At 46.7% G+C, this 18,594-nt stretch overlaps 1 protein-coding gene across 4 annotated transcripts in view; it reads right to left on the bottom strand.

Moving 5' to 3' along the window:
• Nucleotides 1-18,594, bottom strand: part of PDE1C (phosphodiesterase 1C) — a 592,240-nt gene that overhangs the window by 367,166 nt on the left and 206,480 nt on the right. For all 4 annotated transcript variants that reach the window (XM_021079205.1, XM_021079206.1, XM_021079207.1 and 1 more), the window contains one exon: nt 11,433-11,604. In XM_021079205.1, coding sequence (XP_020934864.1) covers nt 11,433-11,604 — 172 coding nt within the window. The remainder of the gene's footprint in view (nt 1-11,432; nt 11,605-18,594) is intronic.

The following is an 18,594-nucleotide window of genomic DNA, read 5'->3' as shown; positions in this document are numbered from 1 at the left end:
AAACCCTCAGTGGAGAAACACAAAATTTAATAAATATAATTCGGCCCCCTTCAAACACCCCTTTCTAATTCTCAATCTGGACCATTTTCAAAGAATGAAACTGATGGACAGATCAAGGTTTGGGATCCTTAATCCAGATCTGTGGTTTGATCCCCATCTTCCTGTTTCCGACTTTGCAGAGTGTGCACGAATGACACGCAGTTTGCAGTGTACCTGTCTCCAAGTACTGGACTCCATCCACCCCTTGAGCCAGAATCCTCACCTCTTCCAAAGGAGGACAAGCGTGTCTACAGCTCTTGTTCCAATAACCATCCTTCCCCAACCGAGCGAGCCTCTGGGGTCTAGAGGCAGCACATCTTAGCAAATTCACCTCTGGCTGTACACCACAGTCATCAATAAGTGGGGAGCCGCTGGGCGACAGTTATGGGGCTGTCTATTCAATAACCATTAGCGACCACTGCATTTAGAAGTAATAGGAAAAAAATGGCCCCCGTTCCAATCCATGTGGGAAAGCATATTTTTCACAAGTTTCTTCCCCGGATTATCCATGCACTTCCTCCACAGGTGTTTAGATCCCATGCTGTTCTCCAGCTCTATTATTCCAGCTCTGCTGCAGGCCAGGGAATCTTAATTCTGATGCTCCTACGTGGAGAGGACAGAGGCACAAAAATATAATTCCTAATTCTGCAACTTAATTTTTTTTAAAATATGCAATCTTTTTTCTGCTTCCCCAAAGATGTCCAAGACCTCCAAAGACCTCTGCCTATGGAATAAAATGGAACCTTCTTCTTGTGGTAAAACAGCGTCCTGCTCTATTTGGTCCCAACTTCACCTTTCCAACGTTGCGTCCCTTTCACGCACCTTAGACATACATCCAACACCTCCTTCCACTCAGGGCATGTCTTCCTGCCTCCTGACCCCGGCTCACGCAGTCTCTTTTGCTTCCCTTTTATTCCATCATGACACGGTGGCCTGTTTCACGGTTACACCGAGTGCCATTCAACACTGATCTATGTGAGGCCCAGGGGGCGGAAGTGAGCATCGGTCTAGTTCAGCTCATACGGCTCCAGTGCCAGGCAGGGGATGTGACGGCAGAAAAGGCAGGGGGCACTTGAATGGGAAGAGAGTCTCTGTCATTAGAAAGATTCAACGAGAAGGAAACTGCTCCTCTCCTGTTAACAGGAGCGGAACCCCTGCCCTAACGCAGTAAGTGAGAATGAAAACTTCTACAGAGCAAAACACAAGGTCACCTGATGGTGAGGTTAATAATGGACATAACCCAGGCCTCTCACTGCTGAGGACAGCGACCAGTGACCGAGCAATGGATACCCAGACTTGTATGATTGTGGGGCACAGTTTTAAAGGGTTCTGCTTTATTTTTATTTGGGGAACCTTAATTTTATTGCAGAAAAACAAACCAGATGAAATCATTCATCACTGAAAGCTTACAAGGCATAACATCTGGTGCTTTCGAGGTATTTCCTGGTGGAGGCCCCGTATCAGTTAGGCCAATCTGTCTTTTCACCTCATCCACCATCGAGACTTCGCCCGAGGCCTGGGAAGGAAGAGGATATAATGCAGGAGAAGCAGGAAGCCAGAGACCCAGCTCTTCTGACCTGGGGTGGTGGGGGGTGAGGGGGTGGCGCTGGATCTGAAGAGGGAGGAAACCAAGGCACAGGAGGCAGGGGTGAGACCCTCTCAGCTCTTTCTAGATGCACATCCACCCATAGCCAGAAAGTCCACAGTGCAGTAGTGAGTTAGGTACAGGAAGGCTGAGTTTTTGCTTTTCCAAACTGTCTTTTGGGTTCTGCATGGGTTGGACAGGCCCCAGAGGTCCCCACAAGCTCCTGTGGCCGAACCTTAGAAACTACCTTGGATTGTGACTGGGGAGCTGGCCCCTGAAGAGGACATGGGGTCAAAGGAGCCAAGGGCTAAAGGCCAGACCATCTGATCCAGAACCACATGAGAACTGTGACCAGACCTCAGGATCCCAAGTGCTGCCAGAGCGGGCAGGAAGCCATCCTTCACTCAGAGGGAACTCCAGGGCCTCCCTGTACACTTCAGGTCTCTGTGGGACCCATGACAGACGTTCCTGTTGCTCACTGGGAGGCCTGGGGGTGGACCCACGCTGCACACTGGCAGGGAGATGGATGGAGGCTCCGGGATGCTGACAGCACTACAGCCCCCACTCCTCCCTGTGGGATCAGCCTAGAATGACTCACACTTTGCAAAACGTGCTGCTAGGGGTTATTCTGTTCAGCTTTAAGCGCGTGCTGAGAGGATGAGGGCACCTCAGGTGAGCACCATCCAAAGGGTGGGAACCTGGATTCCCCAAGAGCCCGATGAGATTGTGTCTGGTTTGAAGGATGCGCTCCCAAGGGGAAGTCAGCCCTGGAGACAGGTCCACTGGCTGGGTACCAAAGTGAGCAAACCATCTGCCCTATGTCCAATGTTCTTTAGCATTTCCCTTGGACAAATGAAACAATTCTGTTTGGGGTGTGAGTCCAAATGCTCCCTTCTTATATTGTCATTTCTTTAGCTAATCCCAATGTTTCAGCAAAGTCTTTTGTAGGCAATAAGAATACAAAAGATTAAAAAAAATAAATAAACGGCGGCCTGCCCCATGTTCACCCCACCACTAGAGCCCACGGGGAAGATGCAGCCTCAAATATAAAATATAAAATCAAGTAGAGAAAGCTGGCCTAGGGCTTCTAGGCTAGTATCTTTGAAGCTGTGCCCACAGCACAGAGCTGGTCGCAGTGGGCCAGCAGAGGATCACAGTATGGGGAGGGGGAGACTGCATTAGCCCAGGTCCTTGGGAAGCAGGTGCCAAGGCAGGATTAGACAAGCAAGAAATTTATCGGAGGAACATCTGTAAGACTTTAGGGAAGGAGTCAGGGACAGATGAGACGCAGGCCTGACTCCCAGTGAAAGAGAGAAGGAAAGAAGGCTGGGTGGCAGCATCTTATATCACAGCACAGTTCTCAGCAGAGTTTGGCAAGGCTGTCAGGGAGTCCTTGAACCAATGTAAGTGTCAGAGGAGTCCCATGTCTCCGGGAATGGCCACCCCTTAGTATCCCTGACATTCTCAGTCGCCGACTGAAAGTGCCCTTGAGAAACACAGGCTGAGCCATCACAGGCACAAATATTCTTATGCAGAGGCAGGGGCCATGGGTCAAGTGGTCAGAGAAGTGAGAGGTGCAGTGACATGGTGACCACAGAGACAAACTCCCCCTTATCCAAAACACCATGGAAGGACCAGGAAGAGCGAAACAGGAAAGGCATCTGCGTGATATACGCTTTGTCGATTTCCAACACTGGAAAATCTGTCTATAAAAACTTGCTTACAAAGAGAAGCCTAAATATTTCTCTTGTGGGAAGCCAAAGCTGCAGTAGCAACTCTTCTGAGCTTTAAAAAAAAAAAAATCAGAATTCATTCTTTTGGGAGTTCCCATCGTGGCACAGAGGAAACAAATCCAGAGTTCCCGTCATGGCACAGAGGAAATGAATCTGTCTAGGAACCATGAGATTGCAGGTTTGATCCCTGGCCTTGCTCAGAGGGTTAAGAATCTAGCATTGCTGTGAGCTGTGGTGTAGGTCGCAGATGCGGCTCGGATCTGGCATTGCCGTGGCTCTGGCATAGGACGGCAGATGTAGCTCTGATTAGGTCCCTAGCCTGGGAACCTCCATATGCCGTGGGTGGGGCCCTAAAAAGACAAAAGACACACACACACACACACACACACACACACACACAAAGAATTCATTCTTTCATGTTTTTCCCCTTCACAGACTTGAGCAAGACTCCACAAATTTGGATAGCAAAAACTAGAGACGAAAAATGTCAACTCCAGGGAGGCAGCACTAAGTCACGACAGTACGGGTCCCCAAAGTTCCTGGTGGGTGACCAACATATGGCACTAGAGAAAGCTGCGTATGAGCTAATTGGGAATTTTAACCCATGATTCACCCTGGGGTGGAGTCTGAAGCTGCAGGGGACACTACCCCACACCATGCCATATCATCAGCCAGATTGCACATTTCCTGAAAGTGATCAAGGCAGAAACTAGCTTCTTGGCTACAGCCCCTGGTGGAAAAATGACTGCCAAAAGACAAAATGAGGATGAGTTCAACGGTTTAATTCTGCAAGGAAAACGCAATCCATTAAATGGGATCTGACAATGCCTTAATCTCATCTACGGCCGAGGCTGTTGGCTCAATGCAGTTCTGCCCTCTGGAACGTATTCTTAGTAAGCTATGTATAGAATCAGAAGCCCTTTTGCCAAAGCCCAAATAAGTCCATTCTACGTGGGAAGGGAAGCTCATCAAGCCCCCCAGTGATTCTCTAGGGAGTGAGCAAGCTCTTCTTCCAGAAGCAAAATTATCAAAACCTGGCAACTCAACCCATGTTGAGTCACACAGTTCAAGGTAAGTAACGGAGACAGCCGATGACTGGACGGCTCCAGAACTTCCACTCCTGCCCAAGCAGGTCAGGCCAGTGGCCAGCCTTGCTCACTAAGCACCCACTGAGCTCACATTCCCAGCCTGGGGCTTACTGCACAATCCAGTCACGAAGAAGGGGCCGAGGTATAGAGGCTCAATCCACTCCTAAATAGGTTTTTGAAAACGGAGAGAAAAAGTGTCATATTCACAGACCACTTAATCCAAGCAACCGGACCCAAGGTCAGCATTGTGATTTCACTGCTTCCATTTGCAAAATGAGGAAACTGAGACTCAAAACCATGATTCAAATCCCAGGATTTAGAACAGCATCTGCAGATTTATGCGTGTGGTATTCCAAAGCCTGTGCCTCACTCCTTAGAAAGTGGTCCCTGGACCATCCCATCACTTGAGAGCTTATTAGAAACATAGACTCACAGGCTCAACCCAGACATACTGAATATGGATCTGCATTTAATAGAATCCCTCAAGGAATTTTTTGGACACAAAATTTACCTTAAAGGGGCTCCTATGCAAAAGGGGTAGGCATATTAAAAACATAAATTTGGACTAGAAAAAGGATTTAATGCAACAGAACAGGGTCAGTCTCACAGGATAAGCCTCAAACAATATATCCAAATTGCACATCCAAATTAATTGGAACCAGTCACGCTATTTTATTTCACCAACAGCAAACCCAGAAGCAGGAAAGCCAAGGTGATGTGATGGTAGAGGAGCATGGGGGTGAGGTAAGGCTCTGGAGTCAGGTGGACTGGGTTGAAATTTCCACTGCTGGGTGGTTTTGAGTAAGTCATTTGATCTCTCTGAGTCTCCGCTCCCTGACTTGTACAACTGAAAAGCAATATTCACCTTGCCAGGATTTGGGGACATTAAATGAGCAAATGAATGCACACTTCCTGGACACAGCAAATGCTCAATAAATACGGGTTTCCTTGACTTCCAGTACAACCTGGGCTGGGTCTCACCTTTGCACATGCACACACTAGAAGCTGGGGAGGAAAAGCGTTTTCAGCAGCCAGCTCTTTCCTGTTCTCTTGGGTCCTCTAGCGGTAGGCAGGTAGATTCCCATCACTAAACAGACGGGAGGGACGGGTCTGCCTTCCTTAAACTCCAGGTTCACCTTACTCTCTCAGCTCTTTTAAGAAAAACCAGAGCAGCACAAGAGGTTCAAAGGGGTGGGAGGAAACAGGAACAGGAAAACAGGCACCTGGGGTGCAGCTCCCAGGAGTGTCTACTTTCTGGACACTGAGACCTTTGCATTGAGTGATGGTTTCCACGTTCGTCTTTTCAAAAGTCTCCGGTTTTGTAAACAGACTTTTCATGCCAGAGGCTTCATGAGCTTTCAGAGCCCACCGTGTCTGCACCTGGAACCACAAACTCACGTCTGATTTGATTCACTCTGTGTGTACATGCTCAAAGCAGAGTGGGAAGACACAAGTGGTCCTTCCTGAGCACACGTGAGATGCTGACACTGTGCCTGCCTCCTTCATGTGTGTTATCTCCTTTAAATCCCCTCGAGAACCCTGAGGAGGAGGCGTCTTTATTCCTATTTGAAATACGAAGAAACCGAGGCCAGATTAGAGAAATGCCCTGCTCAAATTAACAGAGCAAAATATTTTAGCATTCAGAGGGAGATTAAATATCATCTGGTCCAGTGGCTCTCCAAGTGTAGTCCCTGGACCAGCAGCAACAGCACCACCTGAGCGTATTAGGAAGGCACGTTCCAGGATCCCACCCAGACCTGGAGGTGAGCCCTAGAGTCTGTCTGAACAAGCCCTCAAGGTGACTGTGAAGTACCCTTAGTTTGAGAACCTAACTAAAGTGCAACTTAGTTAGGTGCAACCCTCAGATGGGGCCGTCAGAAAAACAGAGGCTCGGGAGTTCCCGTCGTGGTGCAGTGGTTAACGAATCCAACTAGGAACCATGAGGTTGCGGGTTCGGTCCCTGCCCTTGCTCAGTGGGTTAACGATCGGGCGTTGCCGTGAGCTGTGGTGTGGGTTGCAGACGCGGCTCGGATCCCGCATTGCTGTGGCTCTGGCGTAGGCTGGTGGCTACAGCTCCGATTCAACCCCTAGCCTGGGAACCTCCATATGCCGCGGGAGCGGCCCAAGAAATAGCAAAAAGACAAAAAAAAAAGAAAAACAGAGGCTCAAGAGACGAAGCAACTTGCCAGCAGTAACAGAACTGAAGCTAAAGCCCAAGTAGAGCCACTTTCAGAAGCTGCATTTTCCTACCTGGGTAGCTTAGAATGTCCCTTTCATGGGGGGTAAAGGCTAAAGCCGAGTGCAACACAGCACAAAGCCAAGATGCCTTCCAGAGACACTGGCTGGGATTGGGAACCTGGACTGCAGTGAGGGGACCTGTCCCTTCAAGCCCTGGTGTCTTTCTCCCAAGAGATGGAGCATTTGTCTCATCACCACTGCCCAGCAGAGCGAAGGACTGCAGGGCAGAGTGTCAGGGAGGGTGTTCAGCATTGAGATGCTATAAACTATCAACTTACACGCCTTGGGGAAAAGAGGCAGTGCCTCTCATTTTCCAAAATCTTTATCTTAAAATTGGCTTATTGAATTCTTTTTTTTTTTTTTTTTTTTTTTTTTTTTTGCTTTTTGCCATTACTTGGGCCGCTCCCGCAGCATATGGAGGTTCCCAGGCTAGGGGTCTAATTGGAGCTGTAGCCACCGGCCTATGCCAGAGCCACAGCAACACGGGATCCGAGCCGTGTCTGCAACCTACACCACAGCTCACGGCAATGCCAGATCATTAACCCACTGAGCAAGGCCAGGGATCGAACCCACAACGTCATGGTTCCTAGTCGGGTTCGTTAACCACTGCATCACGACGGGAACTCCGGCTTATTGAATTCTCACTTTCTTCTACACCCTCTGACATTAGTGCTAACTAACATAAAAACTTGTCCATCAGCGGTAGTTGGCTGGAAGAGGAGTTATCTGAAAGTGCAGGTTCATCACAAGCCTGCCTTTTGTGTTAGCTTGCAAATGATATATTTATTTGGGGAAGGATTCCGGGGGGCTGATAAGAATGAAAAGTAGGGCCTTAAAGTCTACCGAAGTTAACCTTGACTTCTGCCATTGGTGTCCACCAATTTATAAGTAATAGTCCTTGTTAGTTTGTGTTTGAACTCAATCAGAACTATAAGTTCTACCTTTCTGGGCCAGTTTCTCCATCTCTAAAATGGACATCATCTTTGGGTTGCTAAGGCCATGCCTGGCAATATAAGAATACCCATCATTGTCATTGTAGTAAAAGGGGACCCAGGAGAAACTGAAACATACAAACTTCTGAAACTTTTTTGAAAAACAGCCACCATTTATAAATGTAGAGACCCTTCCTTTCCTTTGAGAATAGAGATTAAAATTTAATTTAGGGCAGACTGTCCCTTTCATCTAGAAAGAAATACTTATATGAAAATACTATGCAAATACAAAATAAATATACACTCTTTGTCCTGAAAATAGCTTGTATGTAATTGTCTCCACATACCTGCAAAGACATAGAAAAGATTTTTGGAGAAAATAAAAGGAAGTATCTGGCCCCTTCCCTTGGAGGACAACGTTGTTAGGCAAAGCTGTCTGAGGCCAGGTGTCAGGAAAGGTGGCCGGAAGGAAGCCAGAGGCAGAGGTGTCATAAGAAACAGGTGATCTGGACTCCTGGTGTAGACTTAGAACTGAGGTCAGCAAGTCCACCTTCAACATGAGACCCTCACTGGCAGGTAGTAGGAAGCAAGAACAGGATGCAGGCTGACTCTTTTTAGGGCCACACCCGCGACATAAGGAGGTGCCCAGACTAGGGGTCCAATTGGAGCTACAGCTGCCAGCCTACGCCACAGCCACAGCAAAGCAGGATTGGAGCCACATCTTTGACCTACACCACAGCTCACAGCACTGCCAGATCCTGAACCCACTGAGCAAGACCAGGGATCGAACCCAAGTCCTCATGGATACTAGCAGGATATGTTAACCGCTGAGCCACAGTGGGAACTCCATTTTTTTTTTTTTTTTTGGCGGGCTGACTCTTCAACTCCGTCAGTAAGCCTGGGGTCCATGGGCACAGTTAGGGAGAAGAACCCCAAGGAGAGACCAGACTTACTGATAATTTGGTGCCTTGGGCTTTAATGTCATGCAGTTTGGGTCTTACCTGACAATAAAAGCTGGTGACCACATTTCTCGGCCCCAGATTCCAAACTCCCTCTAAGTGTGAACAAGGAGAGAGAGAAGGGAGTATCCAAAGCTGTCACGTATCCGGTGTTGTGGTAACGACCCTGTGGAAGGAGCTATGAGGACGATGCCAATTCATGAGAACCCACTTGCTCCTCCCCAGCAAACCTGACTCTGCAGAATCGAGACGGCAGGATGTTCACAAGTCCATGCCCAGATCCCTTAATTGTGTGGGAGGGTGTGTATAAGTGTGCCCACGGGTGAGGGCACACACACACGCAGGGCACAGTGGCTGAGAGGCTCTGAATTTCAGAGTCAGAAAAAAGAACTCAATAGCTCAATCTCAGCCAAGAGACGGCTATACTGCTTGGTTAAAGAAGTTCTCTTAGGGCCTGAGAGCACTGATCACAGATGCAGCCCTGAAGTTTAAAAGTGCAGGAGTCTAACACATCGGGCTTCCTCGATTTCCAAAGTTACTAACGCTGGAGTCAGCTATTCTCAGGTTTTTCCACTCCTGGAGTGAAGAAGGAGGTGAGGGAACACACAGTGATGGATTCCTATCAGCATTTTTTAAAATCCAGCTATAACGCATTCCTCCTCTGTAATCCAAAAGGCATACCGAAAACAAGCGACATTATTATAAGAGCAACCTTGACACTGCTCTAATTTATTTCTTCATCAGTAAGCTGTTCCATTTCTTGCTTATAATATTTATGCACAACAAATCTCACAACTGACATGACTGCCACATGTTAACGACAGCTGCCTTAGAGAACATTCATCCTCTAGTATTGCCACTGAAATCAACTATCTTCTTTGGAAGAAAGGATGGTTCCAGAATAGCACACAGTTGTATTAAGGAGATCAATAAATGAATAACCCATGCCAAAATAGTTCTGGCTTCCACTGCTGTAGGACTGGCATATTTACACCTGCTGTGTTTTTCCCTCTGCCCCAAGTGCTATAAGGAATCGAAATAAGTCCTGACCTTTACAAACGTATAACTTAATCTCTTTCTGGAAGCGAGACATTGGCACATGATACAACTAGCAGATCAAAAGAAGCACATGGCCATCAGTACATTTTTCTCTGTTGAAGCATGCTGAGGGAATGCAAACACAAGGGATGATGGAAATGAAGTCGGGCTAGCAAATAAGATGTTCTTTTCATGAATGCAGCTTGTTAGTTGCTCATCGAGAAGACCAGGAACCTGGTCTGGGGTGGAGACGTAGCTTCCAGAAGACAGTCTATGAAGGGCTGATTTCACCAGAGCTGTGTGGCAATGTAAACACACAGACCACGGGAGCTATTTGCCCTCTCCTCTTCTCTTACGGCACTTGTGAAAAAAAAATTGCAGGTTCATAGAATGTACTTCTCTCTACTTGTGTGGGTTTCATGGAAACCTCACAAGGCAGTAAGCAAGCCCTCACTAGCAATATGAGAGGCATGTGCCTTGAAGTTCTTGTCCCGCCACATTACATAAAGAAGTCCAAGCCCCTATTCATCACTCCTTCTCAGACCTCATCTATAATCCAGTCTATACTAAGAAACTTCACACAATGAAATGCCTTTTACTGGGCAACTATACACATCACCTAGATCCAAAAGAAAGCACATTAATCAAGGACATTTCAGGGACCCCAAGAGTTGTCTGATTTGTTTACGAGGGAAGAAAAGGGAAGTGCTTTGTTTTGTTTTTTGTCTTTTTGCCTTTTCTAGGGCCACACCTGTGGCATGTGAAGGAGGTGAGACTAGGGGTCTAATCAGAGCTGTAGCCGCCGGCCTACGCCACAGCCACAGCAACGTGGGATCCGAGCCGCGTCTGCAACCTACACCACAGCTCAGGGCAACACCGGATTCTTAACCCACTGAGCAAGGCCAGGGATCGAACCCGCAACCTCATGGTTCCTAGTCGGATTCGTTAACCACTGCGCCACGACGGGAACTCCAGCAAAGGGAAGTTTATATGTTCTACTAGCCATGTGGAGAGTATGAAACCCTATATAACAGAAGGAAAAACGAAAGAAGTAAGATTAGGATAACAGGAGGGAAAAGGAGGGGAGAGAGGCAGGCTGGCAAAAAATGACTAAATCTAATACAGGACTACTGGGTATTTCAAAAGTAAATGTGAAAAACTCCCTCGGGGGGGAAAAAAAAATCACTCTTATACCCCACATCCATACCCAGACTGGTTTCTATTTAATATGGATAAGAAGGTGAAGCAGTGGTGTCGTGATGAAAGTGAGTACGAGAAACAAAAAGAAAACACAAGAGACCTTTGCAGAAAGAGGCAAGGCTAAACGAAGAACAGAGTCAAGAACCCCTCAGAAACCACACAAGAAGAACCTCGCTTCATTTCAGGAGGCAGCAGCTCTCACGTCTCTTACAACTAGAAACCTTCCCCCAGCAAGGGACTCGAAAGGCACAGGGCTGAATGCATTCCCACCACGTGCTTTTTCCCTGTGCACTTATCTCCGTGTGTCATCCTCCTTTGAAGCAAAAGACTCATTAATCCAATTCAAATTGCCAACATCAGGAAATCCTTTGCCTCAGCATTTAAACGCCAATACCGCTTAAACACCCACAGCAACTTAACTACTGAGAGGGTCTTCGCTACATTCGGGAAATCCAGCCAGGAGTCCAGCGAACATTAATTCCAACACGACTTCATCAATTCTAATTAACTCAGTGCAAAGAAATGAGGTAGCTGACTGGCCACACTGATGATGCATCCAACTGGACTGAAATAACTCCACAAGCAAGGAAGAAGGAACAAACAGTTGCAATCCACCAAACCTGAAGGATGTTTTCACCAAGGCTTCTGGGCTGTCGAGCTGAGGCAATTCATCAGCTAGGATTTCCTCCGGTGGTCGGGGGTCGTGGACGATGGTTGGCCGTGGCTTCTCCTTGACATTGCCTGTGAGCCCATCGATGAGGGAGTTCCACAGACAGTTCTGCGACTTCGACCCTGAGGCATGAGGGGAAAAAAGGTGTGTATGTGAATTACCACCAGCTCCATGTCCTGCCTTGTCCATCTCAGGATTTTCAAAAGCAGGGCAGGAACCCTCCTTACTTAATTGCCATGATCTCCACCAGCATCAGAGGATTCCAAAAGATACTGGTCAGCAACTTGGGGGGCACCTAGGATTTTTTTAAGTTTACATACAAAAATAGGCTTGGAGTTCCGCTGTGGCGCAGCAGAAACGAATCTGACTAGGAACCAGGAGGTTGCGGGTTCGATCCCTGGTCTTGCTCAGTGGGTTAAGGATCTGGTGTTGCTGTGAGATGTGGTGTAGGTCGCCGATGCAGCTCAGATCTGGTGTTGCTGTGGCTGTGGCATAGGCTGGCAGCTGTAGCTCCGATTCGACCCCTAGCCTCGGAGCCTCCCTATGCCACAGGTGCGGCCCTAAAAAGCAAAAAAAAAAAAAAAAAAAAAAAAAAAGAACTAGAACCCACTATAGGCAGGTTTATTCTTCTGGGAGAACAAGATTCAAGGAAAGTGACACTGAATGTTTACTAACGTCCTACCCTTCAAACACTTCAAACATGGGAGATGAACATTACAGGCAAACCTGCAGTGGATCCGGTGCCACAAAACAGGGTCTGATCAGCCAGGTGATCAAGGTGAACATCCACAATGATGTCGGGTACCCTTGACATGACGTGAGGAAAGCAGCACGTGACTGTCCTAGTCTTTCCCCCCAAAACACCAAACTCCGGTGTATTAAGCATGTTTCCAGCTTCTGTAACTTTGGTGTTTTAACATCTGCCCTGCATGCATATCCCAGACATGCCTTGTTCTGGACGATCAGATAATACACCTGAGTCACTGTGGCTTGGCCTCCTGCCTTCCTCATCTCCCCCCTCAATCCTCTGGGAAGAGTCCCCGTCCCAGGGGCATGCTTTTCAGACACAAAGCAACCAAACCAGAGTCCACACCCCAACACCTCCCTTACAAGCTTTGACATTCTGAGCCACGAGGCACCCTCCCCAGTGACCTCAGGCAGGTACTAGACAACGGGGTACAGCCTCTGTGCCCCAGAGCACACTGAAATTATTCAAACTAGCCAGTCTTAAGCCTGCTTACCCTGTGTGGGCCATTCCTTCCCATAGAAACCACAGTGAAGGCACTTGTCCACATGTGCTCCCGCCCCCCTGTCTCATAACAACCCGTGCTTCTCAGCATGGCCTCCATGGTGGGACAGGTGCCCTCTCTTTCTGGATCCGTGAGTATCAACAAACTATCTCAATAGCAGTCATCCCCTGATCTGTTACCATTTATTTTATTATAAAGAATAATAAAACTTATTAAAACATTCAGTCATAGGGAAAACATCAGACAAATCCCAACTGAGAGACATTCTGCAAAACACCTGACCAGCCCTCTTCCAAACTGTCAAGGTTATTACAAAAACAAGGAAAGTCTGAAAAACGGTCCCACCTAGAGGGGCCTAGGAAGACATGGTGACTAAATGCGGTATCCTGATGGGGTCCTGAAATTCAAGAAGTACACCAGGTAAAAACTAAAGAAATCTGAGTAAAGGATGTGCTTTTGTTAATAATGATGATATTAACATTGTTTCATTAACTGTGGTCAATGCACTGCACTAATATAAGAGCTCAGTAATTGGAGAAATGGAGAAGGGGATGTATAGGAACTCTTCGTACTATCTTTGCAAATTTCCTACAAATCTAAAAATGCTCTAAAATTAAAAGTTACTAGGAGTTCCTGCTGTGGCACAGTAGACTAAGAACCTGACTGTGGCTCAGGTCACTGTGGAGATGCAAATTCAATCCCTAGCCCAGCACTGTGGGCCACAGGATCCGGTGTAAACTGGCACAACACCGTAAATCAACTATACTTTAATAAAAAAATAATAATAATAAAAATTAAAAAAAGAATCTGGTATTGCCACAGCTGCAGTATAGGTCACAGCTGTGGCTCAGATTCAATCCCTGGCCCAGGACTTCCACATGCCATGGGTATGGCCATTTAAAAAAATTAAAAATACAAACAAATAGATATCAAAATAAATGATAATAAAAATATATAGTTATTTCAAAAGTCTATGAGCAAGTTTTTATTTAAAATAGAGCCTAAGGGCATGACTGTTACCATTACCCAATGGGCTCTGGCCAACGCTGGTTATGCTCTTCCCAGAAAAGAAAGAAAGCCTTTATCTTTGCTCAGATATACCGTCAGGTCTCCTAGTCATGTCCATGGAACTGTATCCCTCCGGGGGGGGCGGGGGGGAGGCTTTTTCTACCCCATCCAGGCAGAAGGAGTATCTTCCTAATTCAGAGACTCTCTGCGGGCACAGGAAGGGGTGGACGGAGGGGTGAGGAGCAGTGACCGCTAAGGCACAGCACGAGACAGGTGTGGCGAGAACAGATGTTTACACGCGTGGGATGCCCCCGACCAGCCATCCGCAGGCACAACAGAAGAAATCGCCACAGTGCGTTGTGCCTGAAGCCTGTCTCTGCAGCTAAGATCAAAAGAACTTCACACACAAAAGGGAGCAGCTCACGCGGATCCCTGAAGCTTCATCAAGGACACCTGTGGGTCTGAAAACAACTCTTAATGACCATGGCCATGACTGAGCTTTTTGGGGTGTCCCACATCCAAACTGCCTTTGTGTCAATCAGGAGAAAACTAAAGCACATGAGGGGCAGGAAACAGCCCCCCTCCAACTCCTGAAATGCAAGACAGCTTTTTCAAAGCCATAAACACATATTTTAATAAGATTTGTTCCTATGAATGAAGGTCTGGTTCTGTGTTAACGAAGGTCTGGTTTGAGGAGGAAGACAAAGCAGCAGCCTGTTTTCTTAAATTTGATCTCAGTGGAGGCCTTACTGTAAATTCCCTGCCCATTTCCCTTCCTCCTTTCTTTTCTTTCTTCTTCTGTGTGTGTGTGTGTGTGTGTGTGTGTGTCTTTTTAGGGCTGCACCCACGGTGTATGGAGGTTTCCAGAATAGGGGTGGAATTGGAGCTGCAGCTGCCAGCCTACACCACAGCTCACGGCAACACTGGACCCTTAACCCCCTGAGCCAGGTCAGGGATCGAACCTGTGTCCTCGTGGATCCTAGTCGGGTTCATTACCACTAAGCCACAATGAGAACTCCCCTTCATCCTTTCATTTATTCATTCAATACACACATTTGAATTCCCTCAATATGACAGGTTTCATTCCAGGCTCTAGAAATAGAAAGATGAATGAGACAGGTTCCCTTGGGATGCGTCAGCCCATAAGCACTCACAATAAATGGGCAACACACTGAACCTAAGGAGCAAAGAAGGCGTCACAGGAGGCAGAGGGCTCACCTGCCTGCCTCAGGGCCCAGGGCAAGCTCCACAGAGAACATGACACCTGATATGGGGTTAACGCAGGCGGGAAGAGACAAAAGAGCGTTGGGTGCAAACAGCACATGCAAAGGCTCAGAGGCATAACAAAGCAGTTGTTGTTGTTGTTGTTGTTGTTGTTGTTGTTTGCCTTTTCTAGTGCAGCACCCGCTGCATATGGAGGTTCCCAGGCTAGGGGTCTGATTGGCACTGCAGCCACAGGCCTACACCACAGCCACAGCAACACCAGACCTGAGCCGCGTCTGGAACCTACACCACAGCTCATGGCAATGCCGGATCCTTAACCCACTGAGCAAGGCCAGGGATCGAACCCATGTCCTCATGGTTCCTAGTCGGATTCATTCACCACTGAGCCATGATGGGAACTCCACAAAGCAGTTCATTAAGGCTGAAGCAAAGTGAGAGGGCGGTGACCAGGGATAAGGCCAACGATTGGTTGTACAGGGCCTTGAATAAAACGCTAAGCATTTTAGAACTCCTCTGTAGGCAAAAAAAGAACTAAAGATTTTTAACCAAGGTTAGGTGACAGGACCGCTTCTGTGTTCCCAAGAGGAAACTAGACTACTGTGGAGCCGTGGACCTGAGGGGAAAGCAGGGCTGGAGGAAGAGCTCTGTGAATCCACTGCATCTGTAGGCAAGACAAAGTCTACATACATGACCCATTTTTAAGTATAAATGGATGTGATTAGTAAACTATGAATGTATGTAAAGGCACCAATGAATTCCTAACAGCGTTTTCCTCATTTTCTCAGTCAGTGAATTGGAAGGTCATGTGATCCAAGCAACCTCCCCATGAGGGGTCCCAGGCAGAAGTTGTCCCTACAGCTGCAAAGATACACTGACGAGTTGAAAGAACACTGTGGCAGAAGCTATAAACGGGATCCACTCAACACTCAGTCCCAACTCCTTTTTTACTTGCCTTCCTCTTTTGAGGAGGCCAGAAAACAATATACTCTATTTCCCAGCCGCCTTTACTGCTATGGCTAACCATATGCTATAATTCAGGCCAATAAAACATAGGTGGTAATTCCTAGGACTAGTGTCTCTTTCCAAATTAAAAAGTAAAGTCTCAGCAGGTGAAAAACACTTTCGTCCCTTTAAATTTGGCCTTTCCCTTTTATCCCCTTTGCCCTTTTCTCTTCTTCCTACTGGAAGGTAGATATGTGTCAGAGCTCCAGCAGCCGTCTTGTAACCATGAGGTGACAAAAGCCAACATCTTGCCTATGGAGAGTAGAAAGGTGGAAAGAACCTGCGTCCCTGACAACACAATTGAATGGCTTCCCTGGTCTCCCTCATCTCCAGGTTTCTAGATGTGAGACATATGAAAACATCCTCATTACATTCTTAGATTGTCAGCTGCTTACATTCAAATGTATTCCTCAGTATATATATATATATATATATATATATATATGCTTATCACAGTACCATAAAGGTGTTCCCCATACCCAAACACTACCATCCATAAAGCATTAGGAATTGTTATTTTAATAAATCCTCCAATTTTCTTGTGAAAAGCATAACTACGTTGCACAGTTTTCTCATGTTAAAATTATTAATGTGTTAAATGCAAACTGTCAGTAACACAATTTTTATAACTTATTGTGGCATTTCCTCACAGTTTTTAATATTCTGGGAAACTGTGAAAATAGAAACGGCCTGTTTCTCTTGACCTTTGAGAGCCCAGAGAACAATTATTCTCATGGCATAGCCTTTGACTGGTTTTGTTACTTTTTAACTTAAGGAGGGGGGGGAAATCTTTGCTCAAGAAAATGTTGGGAACCAGCAACACAGTGGGTTTCCCAGTTGTGAGTATGTAGGAACCTAGAACTAAGCGATCAGCCCGAGGGAAAACTGGTCATGCGCAAACGAGGGGTCTGGAATGCCCAGTGATAACGAAGACAGAGAAGGATGGGTGGGCTTAGGAAATAAGCAAGTGGAACTTGTAAGATCTGGTAACTGATTGGGTGTAGAGGATGAAGGAAGAGATGGCAAGATGGACCGAGGTTTCTGTTTGAGCATCTAGGCAAATGCTGATGCCCTCAGAAAATGCTGGGAGTGAAGCAGCTTCTGAGCTGAACTGTGTTCTGAAAAGTTACATTTCAAGATAGAAAATACAAGCAAAGATCCCCTCCATATTCATGAAAAGGAAGCATGCAGGTGATGAATACACAGTTCACATGAGAATACTCTATTTCAGCAAACACCTCTATCAGGATAGAGAAGGAAAGTTTTCATAGCATGAGAAAGTGGGTGAAAAATGACCCTTCTCACTGTACACAAACAATAATAAGAAACTAAAATAATAATAAACGTTTTAAAGAAGGGCAATATCAGAGCCCCTGCCCTGTCCTGGAGTGTTCCAGCCATTCTCTGACTTGATAAACACTGTAATTAAGTAAAACTTGGGCTCCAGCCACAAGGATCTAATTATAACAGCTCATTAGCGCTGTCTCACCTATAACCTGGCCCTAAGGCACAAACCCCAGAGAGATCCAGGAAACTGGCATAACATGAAGCCTTATAAGGAGAATTTTGCTATTTCTGTTTTAATCTCTTTCAGAAGGCAAGTGATTGACAACCGTCGGCTTTGGTGAACAACACAGCACAACATGGGAAGACTTAGGAATGGCAGATAGGCCTGAGGCATGAGTCCACGGATACACGCCAACCCTCAACAGAAGGGGACTTGTGTCTGTGCCTCCAGTACTCTAGGACAGTGCTGAGAACTTCAGAGCTCTGTGCTAAATGCTTCAAGCCATACAGAAGCCTTTATTACACCATCCCTGCCTTCAAGAAGCTTTGGAGAGGCATCAAAATGCAAGGCAGCTACTGAGGGGTCCAGACTAGAGGCAGTCTTTGTAAAAATGAAACAGTTTTCCCCTACCCTGTGTCCCCACCCCTCCATAAACAGTGTTGAGAAAAATGGTTAAAGACTTTGAAATGGGAATGGAGGAAAAGTCTGCTGGGTATCCTGGCCAGCTCCCCTCTCTCTGTTATCTCCGTTTTCCATTATCTTGCAGCTACTTCACAGTTCTGTAAATTGGAGAAAACTGATAGGAATGCAAATGACTTCTGTTTAGAAATGTCAAGGGTGTCCCATGGAATGCAATGACTCGTTGCCCTGTAGATACTGATGTGTTTTGCCAGTTTTACATCCAACAAGCAATTCATCTCAGCAGTCCTGATGGGCTTGTGTATTTGTCTGCTCTTTGGACTCGGCATCAAAGCAGCTGTAACATCTTACTGGTTTCTTCACCAATTAATGAGTTAAATAAGACCTTTAACACAGATTCACTCTGGATTTGTATGATTTTTTTTTTTTTTTTTTTTTTTTTTTGTATTTTTGCCTTTTCTAGGGCTACTCCCTCGGCATATGGAGGTTCCCAGGCTAGGGGTCTAATCGGAGCTGTAGCCACCGGCCTATGCCACAGCCACAGCAACGCGGGATCTGAGCCGAGTCAGCAACCTACACCACAGCTCATGGCAATGCCGAATCCTTAACCCACGGATTAAGGCCAGGGATCGAACCCGAAACCTCATGGTTCCTAGTCAGATTTGTTAACCACTGTGCCACTACTATCCCAAAGAGAAAGA

The sequence above is a fragment of the Sus scrofa genome, chromosome 18 (assembly GCF_000003025.6).
Source record: "Sus scrofa isolate TJ Tabasco breed Duroc chromosome 18, Sscrofa11.1, whole genome shotgun sequence".
Classification (NCBI taxonomy): Eukaryota; Metazoa; Chordata; class Mammalia; order Artiodactyla; family Suidae; genus Sus; species Sus scrofa.
The sequence above is the reverse complement of the archived record's forward strand: the minus strand, read 5'-3'. Positions and strand labels throughout refer to the sequence as shown.